The sequence below is a fragment of the Suncus etruscus genome, chromosome 13, assembly GCF_024139225.1.
Source record: "Suncus etruscus isolate mSunEtr1 chromosome 13, mSunEtr1.pri.cur, whole genome shotgun sequence".
In the NCBI taxonomy this organism is placed as follows: Eukaryota; Metazoa; Chordata; class Mammalia; order Eulipotyphla; family Soricidae; genus Suncus; species Suncus etruscus.
Window position 1 is genome coordinate 91,741,013 of NC_064860.1, and position 10,723 is coordinate 91,751,735.

Here is a 10,723-nt window from a genome sequence, read left to right on the forward strand (position 1 = left end):
TGGGCTCAGAAATTGCTTTTGGCTTGGGAGACCGTATGAGATGCCAGGAATCTGCTTCTGTCCTGGGTCAGCGACATGCAAGGCAAATGTGCTACCACTCTAGCCCCAGTATTCAATTCTTTTTTTTTTTTTTTGGTGGCTTTTAGGCCACGCCCAGTGATGTTCAGAGGTTATTCATGGCTATGCACTCAGAAATCGCTCCTGGCTTGGGGGACCAAATGGGATGCTGTGGAATCGAACAGGGGACCTAGGCTAGCTTGGGCAAGGCAGACGCCTTACCACTTGCGCCATAGCTCTGGCCTCAGGATTCAATTCTTTTTTTTTTTTTTTGGTGGTTTTTGGGTCACACCCGGCAGTGCTCAGGGGTTATTCCTGGCTCCAGGCTCAGAAATTGCTCCTGGCAGGCACGGGGGACCATATGGGACGCCGGGATTCGAACCGATGACCTCCTGCATGAAAGGCAAACGCCTTACCTCCATGCTATCTCTCTGGCCCCAGGATTCAATTCTTAAAGATATAGTTTGATCAAATACAGTTGGGCGAAGTTTTATATAAGTTCACATAAAAATAGGAGAAAGAAAAGACAAAATGGCAAAGAAAGAAAGGACAGGATAATGTTCTTTTATGTTTGTTATTCAATCAGCGGTGTCCAGGAACTACTCCAGGAAGAGTGCTTGAAAGTTGTTCAGGGTGGTGCTCAGATGATGCTTTTCCAGGGATTAAACCAGGCCCTCCAGTATGTGAATCATGCACTTCAACTCTCTGAGTTTTCTGTCCAGCCCCTCCAACACAATGTTTAGCGGACTTTCCAGCTTCTGCTGTGGACTAGTATATTTTGCAGACACAAATGCATTTTTGCTTGGTTCTGAAACTACCAACAAATCTGATACTTTAACTCAACTTGTACAATCAAAAGTAAATCCTATAGGGGCCGGCGAGGTGGCGCTAGAGGTAAGGTGTCTGCTTTGCAAGCACTAGCCAAGGAAGGACCGCAGTTCGATCCACTGGCGTCCCATATGGTCCCCCCAAGCCAGGGGCAATTTCTGAGCGCTTAGCCAGGAGTAACCCCTGAGCATCAAACGGGTGTGGCCCGAAAAACCGAAAAAAAAAAAAGTGTAAATCCTATAACTCAAAAAGGTTAATAACTTGTCTTGAGTCATACAGCAAATAATTAGTGGAGCTCCTATTTTGATGATTTCAAAGTTCTTGATTCTTTTCTTCATTTTCCAGGCAATAGATTCACCTTTACTTGTAGTAAAGTCTCATTAAGAAAATAATAGTCTCCGGGTTATATAGAGTGTTCTTTAGTCTCCGTTTTATAGTTTAATCTCTGTGTTCTATAAATGTCTTAATCTATCATGATTTAAAGTATAAAGAAAATCATGATACCCTTGATCTTCTACAGGCTGCTTATATTTTATCCTGACCTGCCTTTTTTTTTCTTTCCGTTTTATCAATTGCTGATCACTACAGAATGAAGGTACAAATGTAGATTAATTTGCTTAATGCTTTGTATGAAAACAATGGGAGAAAATGTGAGGAGGAGAAAATGATCAGACCAGAAGTGACTTAAAGACTGTGCTGGTGGTGAGTGTGTGCAGTAACTTCGTACATCAATACTATAAGCTTAAATACAAGTGCAACCATATTATTTTAACTATAATTTAAAAGCTATCTAGATTAAACCCCAAAGATCGCAAAAACCAATTAACATATTTCACAAGGGACATCAATTACTGCATTGTTTCTGTTCGCTACCATTTAGGACAAGAGATGGTCCACCTAGAGTGACTACCTCGCTTATCTGAATTCAAAAATAGTTCTCCCTAAAGAGAGGTAATCCAAAATCTTGGGGAGCTCATTGATATCAATTCAGATATCTCAGAAATTTATTTTCAAGTAAAAGTAAAGGCATAGTCAGAAAAACTTAAATTGACTAGTTTATTACTGCTAGGAATTTAGGAAACTAAATAAACAAGGAATTGTCTTTTATCACCTTCGTTTCTATTTACTACTCATTCAGTCTTTCTCAGGCTGTTTCATTAAGAAAATAGAACAACAAATCGCTGCTTGTTCTATTAAGAAAAGCTCATAAAATTACTTAGTTTAAATAGAAATGTGCTTATGTCTTCTTACAATTTATGCATTGAAATCTTCACACTAAATTATGCCTAACTTCAGTGAAAAGTCCGATTTTCCTATTTTTCTGTCATTTTTGTTCTCTGGCGTGACTCTGGTGAGACAGGAAGCATGTAGTAATAACCAGGAACGACCTTCTATGAATTATTTACAAAGCATCTGGTTCTGAGATGAGGCTTCCCATAACTTAATTTAGAGATACTTTGCCACACCTGCAATGAAACTCATGGAACTTCAGTCTCTGAGAGGTTAAGAGTTTAGTCAAAGTGAAAGAACTTTAAATAAAATTGGTTCTGAATGCCTGTTATAATGGGAAACGTTGTAGTCTCCCTCTCTAAACTTGATCTTTAGAGTTTTTAATTAGTTTAATTCAATTAAACATTTCTGAATTAATGTTAGAGTCGAATACAGTCAGAAGAAATAAAGCAGATATATCCACTTTTCCTTTAATATCTTGCAAATTATAGTGTGCAATATCCCAAGCAGAATATTGACCTTATTGTAGGCAAGAGACACAAAAATTAGTTTTATTTGAAGAAGAACGTCAACTGCTCTTTTAGAGCCTCAATTACTTCCTCTCTGTCAAACATAACTTCAGGCAACTTACTAATATGTTTTGCATTTGTATAATATTGTCATTTCAAGAATGCTATACAAGTGAAATTATGTACTATGTAATTTCGGGGGCCTGACCTTTTAAACTCATAATTACACGAAGGTTTTTTTTTCTAATTATCATACATTTAAGCAGAATTGAATCTCATAAGGAAATTTAAGCCTTTAAAATTATGTAGCAATTAAACATTACATTGTAAACAACAAAGAGTTTGGGTTTAAAAAAAAGTAGAGACAAAAAATAAAAACACAGTATAACAAAAATCCTGAGATACAACAAAAGCAGTGCAAATAGACAATGAAAATTGACTGTGGTATTAAGTCAATTTGAAAAAAATGAAATATTTCAAATCAGGATCTGAGAGATAGCACAGCAGTAGGGAGTTTGCCTTGCACACAGCCAATCTGGGACAGACCTGGGTTTGATTCCTGCTATCCCATTTGGTCCCTCGAACCTGCCAGGGATTTTTCTGAGCACAAAGTCAAGAGTAACTCCTGAGCGTTGCTGGGTGTGGCCTAAAAGCAAACAATATAAGTAAAATAAAAAACAAACATCTCAAATCAAATCTAACTTTGCAACTAAAGATACTAGAAATAGATGAATTAAACCTAAGGCTAGCATAACAGAGTAAATAATAAATATTAAAATATAAAGTCAATAATAGGAGTACAATAGAAAAAACATTAAAATCAAAATACCTGTAGTTAAAATAATTTTTTAAAAATTGTTTTTAATAATTAAAAAATTAAAAGGAACATTACAAGTAAGCCTGATAAGAGTGGTTAAAAGAGACTACTATAAATATATGCCACAAAATGGGTATTTTGAAGAAAAACATAAATTTCCAGAAATATATGATTTAGCAAGACTGAATCACACACACAAAAGAAATCTAAAGAAACCTAAGACCAGTAAAAATTATTAAAAATTGATTTTTAAAAACTCCCAAAGGTTCAATATTTGATGACATTTATCAAACAGTTAAAAAAACCTAACACCAATCTTCTTTAAATTCTTTCAAAATATTGGTACAAAAGAGCTACTTCCAAGCTCATTATATAAAACCATTTTTACTCTGATCATATATAAAAGCCAAACAAGAACAATATAAGGAAAAATTTCTATAGACCAATATAAAAAAATAACAATGTAAGAGCAACGCAAATTAATATATTAAAAGATTAAATACCTGGACCAAGTGGAATTTAATTTTCAAATGACATGTACAAAAATCTTTTATAACTATATGAAAAACTTGACTCACATAATTGTTTGAACTGACACATAAAAAAGTCATTTGACGCTCTTTGGTCCCCGCCATAGAAGCAAGATGACGAAGGGGATGTCATCATTCGGGAAGCATCGCAACAAGACGCACACGCTGTGCCGCCACTGCGGCTCCAAGGCCTACCACCTGCAGAAGTCCACCTGCGACAAGTGTGGCTACCCCGCCAAGCACAAGAGAAAGTACAACTGGAGCGCCAAGGCCAAGAGGAAGAACACCACCAAGACTGGTCACATGAGGCATCTGAAAATTGTGTACCTTAGATTCAGACATGGATTCCGTGAGGGAACAACGCCTAAACGTAAGAGAGCAGCTGTTGCAGCATCCAGTTCATCTTAAGGAATTCAACAACTAGTCTTGTGAATAAATGACTTGGTTTAAAAAAAAAGTCATTTGACACAACTCAACACCCTATCATCTTTAAAAAATACTCCAAGAATTAGGAATAAAATAAGAGAACTGAATAAAAAAAGAACTTATATATGATGAGTTTATGGCAAATATACCAATTGGGATAAACAAGTCTATTAAGAATAGGAATAAAATGAGGATTTCCATGATGATTCTGTTCAAGACAGTATTGGAATTTCAAGTGAGATATATTAAGCAGAAAAAAATGAAAAACTATCAAACTTGGAAAGATAAAATTATATCTTGTTGCAAATGATTTAATATTATATATTAATTTCATAACATTTTCTTCAGATCAATAATTCAGCAAAGTTGCAAAATATAAAATTAACACAAAATATTTGTGTTTATTTTTACACTTCAATAGAAAATGAGAAAAGGGAAATAATTTAAAGTGTTTTAAACTCCAAATCCTGATAACAGTAGCTTAAATAGTAATAAAATACAGAAATATTTAAATAAGACACAAAGACCATTGCTGATAAAATATTAACAATACAAATAAATAAAATTCATTTTATGTATATAAATACAAAAGCTTAATATTGTTAACTGTCCATACAGCCCAAAGTAGTCCTCAAATAATTGCATTTCCTATCCAAAATCTCTGTTCTTTTTTTCCTTGTAAAATAGAATAAATAAACTTTTAAGATTTATTTTTTATTTGAAGCAACCATCTGGTAATCAATAAAATATTTTAAGATAACAGAAATTCTTTGCATTTCATGATTTTAAGACACATCAAAAGTCATAGTAATGAAGACAGTATCACACTAGCATGTAAGCACACATAGAGAGCATTGAAACAGCAGTGTAGAAATGAACTTTCAAGCATACCATCAAATCTTTGTCTCCTTTGCTTCCATGGGTCATATGAAAATTTAATTTGAAAGGAGACACCAGTCAATTTTTTAGTACTGATTCTAGGTCTATAGATCCATAAAATTGGTATTAACTAAAATAGAAATATTATATGGGGGCCTGTGCGGTGGCACAAGCCATAAGGCACCTGCCTTGCATGTGCTAACCTAGGACGGCTTGATTTCCCCCCCCCCTCCTGCGTCCCAAATGCTCCCCAAAGCCAGGAGCGATTTCTGAGCACATAGGCAGGAGTCATCCCTGAGCGTCACCAGGTTTTGCCCAAAAAATAAACAAAAAAGAAAGATTATATGGTTAGATGGTTTCCTATAACTACATTTTTAATTGGTTTAGCAATTGTGCCAAAGACTAGGCAGTGGTTAATCTTTTTGAGTTAACAGATTAATATTATCACTGATTATACTCATGTTTCCCTTTAATTTTTATTTCTTCTTATTTTTTTATTTCTTCTTTTTAAACTTTCAAAGCATTAAACATTGTAACTGGAAGACAAGTTTAAGGCATAGTATTTGTTTCTTACAAGGATTCACATTTCATGAGGAAAGGCATTTGTTCAGAAAATAAGAGAATTGAGAAGTGAAACTTTAGTGTTATAAAAATTAGTGTTTGTTTTCTAACAGTGGACCACAGGAATCATATTACTTAATGTAATCTCTCTTATTTCATTACAACGACCTTAACTTTGCAGCTCAGAAACTCTGATATAATATGGTCATAATATAACTAACAGTTGGGGCAACTGGAATTTAAGCTAGATCTCTCTAATTCTAAACCTGGGTCATTTGTACTATGATATAACATTGACACTGAATTTAGTAAAGGGATATAATTGCTTATTTCTTGAGACAGTCATGGACATGTGCATCCAAGGTATTGTTTATAACTGGGGTCCTGAATGATGGTCAATATTCTTGGAAGATGGAAGAAGTTAACTTAGAATTTCATAAAGTGCAGTTCAGCAATGGAAAAACTCAAAAGTCTATACATGGCATGCAAAAATATTTTTTTTTAGAATAGCAACTTTTCTTTTATTTATTTATTTATTTATTTATTTATTTATTTATTTATTTATTTATTTAGTGGTTTTTGGGTCACACCCAGCAATACTCAGGGGTTATTCCTGGCTCCATGCTCAGAAATTGCTCCTGGCAGGCACCGAGGACCATATGGGATGCCGGGATTCGAACCGATGACCTTCTGCATGAAAGGCAAACGCCTTACCTCCATGCTATCTCTCTGGCCACACAAAATGTTTTAAACTAAAAGTTCCTAGTTATTTACTTGCTGTTGAACATTAATCTGGAACTCATTCGAATAGCAAAAGGAAAAAATCATCTGTAATAAGAATATAAGTTGTGCCTCATTTATAATGGTTCAACTTTATTTACTTTATCAGGTTATATAAGTGTTCTGAGTTTGTTTAAGGTATGTTAAGCAAAACTGTGATCTGATGTTTAAAAATGTCTTTGAGTTACAATATTTTCAAGCTACAATGGGTTTATCAGCATGAACTCATATTGTAAATCAAGGAAAATTGCATATAGGGTGACAAATGTCAAGCTAAGAAGTTTTTACTTTAACTTATGTTCAATCTCAAACAGAAATTCTAAGATTGCCACATTAATAGTCCCAATTGTATCATGATTTGAATTTTATTACTTTGTGACATTTCTCTTATTTTGAGTCTAAGCTTAACTGCCATGTAACTATGGTTAACAGACCATCAATAAATTTGATGCAAATATTTAGCATTAACTTAAATCAGGAGTTCTTTCTTTTGGAAGTTTAGGAGGGCCATCTGAGAATGTACTGTGACATATCCTTGCCATGGCCACCCTTGTGTAAGGAACTCTGACTCTGACTGAGACCATGATTCAAGGAGGGCAACAAGCTCAAGAGGCCTTAGTTGCCTGTACCCAAAAGGGAGGGCACTGGGCTCAATAAGCCACCTGTACCCACAAGGGAGGACAATAGGCATTGAGAGACATTGGCTGCCTATCCATGAGGCACTTGGGTAATGGGGGGAAAATAGGGGACATGACATAAATATTATTTAAGACATAACTTTGCTAGCATCCTAAGGAATGTTCTTTGAGCCACAGATAAAGACCACTCAGTTTTCTGTAAGACCACTCTGTCACAAGCAGCTGTGTGTGCTCAAGTAATTTTTTATTAGTCTTAAAAATTACTAACTGCCCTCAATCCTAGTTTTGCTGCTAGACTAAGTAAGTCATAGCAAGGGTTAATATTTTTAGTTCAGCTCAGAATGCATGAACTGGAACAAGGCCAAATAATAAAAAAACACCAGTCTCTGAAAACTAACCTGGCTATCAGAGCAGCACAGAAGATGAGGCTGCCATGAATCCATAAAGATAAACACGCAGCTTGCCCTGTGCAACTTGCCCTGTGCATTTTTTTCTGGTACAGTGTGATAACTAACAGTTATGTCTGCAATTATTATGTCTTGTGAAGAAATTCAATATAAGTATCCAGCTTTAACTGAAAAGAAAGGGAACAAAATTTGAATTTCATTTCTGAATGTCTGACCTCTGTTTCTCAATTGCCGATGCCATGCACCCATCTTCCAGAATAGGGACCCTGAGAATTCCCTTAGTATTGGGACCAAGCAGGCCATGACATATATATATATATATATATATATATATATATATATATATATACATAGTTATATATATAGTTATATAGTTATATAAGCTCACTTTAGATATCTACCCTTATTCAAACTCTTCTGAGTGATCCCAGTAAAGATCATCAGAATTTTCTACTGAACTGAATCCAAACTGTAGAATCATGAGCCAATAATTTTAATAAAAGTCTAAGCTTTAGAACAGTTTGGTAAAAGCAGTATTATTTACCAATATGAAAGCTTATTGCTGATAGGTTTTCATGTCTTTTATCACATAAATAAATAAGTATGGTTGAGTTAGTCATATAAAAATGAGTAAAGTACTAAATTATCTAAAAAAAATATATATAGTCAGGACTAATTTATGAGATATATAGAGATCTTATTATAGGAACTTAATGACTTACTACCTCAAGAATAACCTAGATGGAAAAACCAGTAGCAAAACTCACAAGAAAAGGAAGAGAAAAAAACTTAATAAAATTAATAAGAAATTAAAAGGGGGGACTACTAATGATACTACAGCTATTTGAGGGGTAATCAAAGATTACTTTGAGAAACTCTATGCCACAAAACATGAGAACCTGGAAGAAATTGATAAATTCCAAATAAGTAGAAGCAGAGATTACTTTGAGAAACTCTATGCCATCAAACATGAGAAATTGGAATAAATGGATAAATTCTTTGACCCTTATATCCTTCCAGGGTTGAACCAAGATGATCTAGCATATTGAACAGACCCATGTCTATTGATAAAATTAAAATGGTAATCAGAAGTCTTCCCAAGAACAAATGCCCAGCCCAGGTGGATTAACAAATTTGGAGAATTGAACCGTGGTCCATCTTAGGTCAGGCACATGCAAGGCAAACACCTTACCACTGCACCATCATTCCAGCCCCAGATTAACAAATTCTTTTAAACTGTCCAAGATGATTTACTGCCTCTACTTTTTAGGCTCTTCCAGGAAATAGAAGGAACAAAAACACTTCCAAATGGTTTTTTGCAAAACTAACTTTACTCTGATATCTAAAGCAGACATAGATGCTACAAAAAAGAAAAAAGAAAAAGGAAGAAAGAAAGAAAGAAAGAAAGAAAGAAAGAAAGAAAGGAAGAAAAAAATAAAGAAGAAAGAAAGGAAGAAAGAAAGAAGAAAGAAAGAAAGAAAGAAAGAAAGAAAGAAAGAAAGAGAGAGAGAGAAAGGAAGGATGGAAGGAAGAGAGAAAGAGAGAAAGGAAGGATGGAAGGAAGAGAGAAAGAAAGAAAGGAGAGAAGGAAGAGAGGAAAGAAGGAAGGAAAGAGAAGAAAAGAAGAAAGGAAGGAAGTGAAAGAAAGGAAGGAGAGAAGAAAGAAGAAAGAAAGAAAGAAAGAGAAAGAAGAAAGAAAGAAAGAAAAAGAAAGAAAGAAGAAAGAAAGAAAGAAGAAAGAAAGAAAGAAAGAAAAAGAAAGAAAAAAGAAAGAAAGAAAAGAAAGAAAGAAAAGAAGAAGAAAGAAAGAAAGAAGAAAGAAAGAAAGAAAGAAAGAGGAGAGAGAGAGAGAGAGAAAGAAAGAAAGAAAGAAGAAAGAAAGAAAGAAAGAAAGAGAAAGAAAGAAAGAAGAAAGAAAGAAAGAAAGAAAGAAAGAAAGAAAGAAAGAAAGAAAGAGAAAGAAAGAAAGAAAGAAAGAAAGAAAGAAGAAGAAAGAGAAAGAAAGAAAGAAAGAAAGAAAGAAAGAAAAAGAAAGAAAGAAAGAAAGAAAGAAAGAAAGAAAGAAAGAAAGAAAGAAAGAAAGAAAGAAAGAAAGAAAGAAAGAAAGAAAGAAAGAAAGAAAGAAAGAAAGAAAGAAAGAAAGAAAGAAAGAAAGGAGAAAGAAGGGAGAAAGAAAACTACAGACCAATATCTCTGATGAACACAAATACAAAGATCCTCAAAAAATCCTAGCAAACAGGATCCAATATCTCATCAAGAAAGTCATACATCTTGACCAACTGGGTTTCAATCCTGAGATGCAAGGATGCAACATATGCAGGTCAATCAATGTAATATACCAAAATCAACAAATGGAAAATTAAAACCACATGATCATATCAGTAGATGCAGAGAAAGCATTTGATGGGGTTTAACACCCATTCCTGATAAAAGCTCTCAACAAGATGAGAATTGAAAGAAATTTTCTCAATATAGTCAAAGCCATATACCAAAGCCTTTTTTCTAAGTCTATCACAAGGCAAGGGTGCCTCTGCTTGCCACTCCTATTCAAAATAGTACTTGCCATAGAAATTAGGCAAGAAAAATACATCAAAGGCATCCAGATAGGAAAGAGAGAAGTCAAGCTCTCACTGTTTGCAGATGCCATAATACTATACTTAGAAAATCCGAAGGACTCTACCAAAAAAGCTACTAGAAAGATAGATTCATTCATATAGCAAAGTAAAAGGCAACAAAACTAATACACAAAAATCAATCGTATTCTTATACATAAATAATGAAAGAGAAGAAATAGACATTTAAAAAGTCTTTTTCATAATAGAACCACAAAAATTTAAATACCTTGGAGTAAACTTAACTAAAAAATTGAAGGACCTATACAAAGAAAACTATAAACATTGCTCAATAAACAAGAGAACAAAAGGAAATGGAGACATATATCCTGTTCATGGATTGGGAAGATTAACATCATTAAAATGTCAATACTCCTCAAAACATTATACAGATTTAATGCAATCCCTCTAAGGATACCCATGTATTCTTCGAAGAAGTGGATCAAACA

General features: G+C 34.2%; 1 protein-coding gene across 1 annotated transcript; it reads left to right on the forward strand.

Moving 5' to 3' along the window:
- Positions 1-4,085: 4,085 nt before the first annotated feature.
- Positions 4,086-4,379, forward strand: LOC126025618 (60S ribosomal protein L37-like). Its single transcript, XM_049785412.1, has one exon. It carries the CDS (start codon positions 4,086-4,088, stop codon positions 4,377-4,379), a length of 294 nt encoding a protein of 97 aa, XP_049641369.1.
- Positions 4,380-10,723: the final 6,344 nt, after the last annotated feature.

Excerpts from the sequence above, each read along its gene's own strand:
- LOC126025618 (XM_049785412.1), top strand. The coding sequence starts at position 4,086 with ATGACGAAGGGGATGTCATCATTCGGGAAGCATCGCAACAAGACGCAC.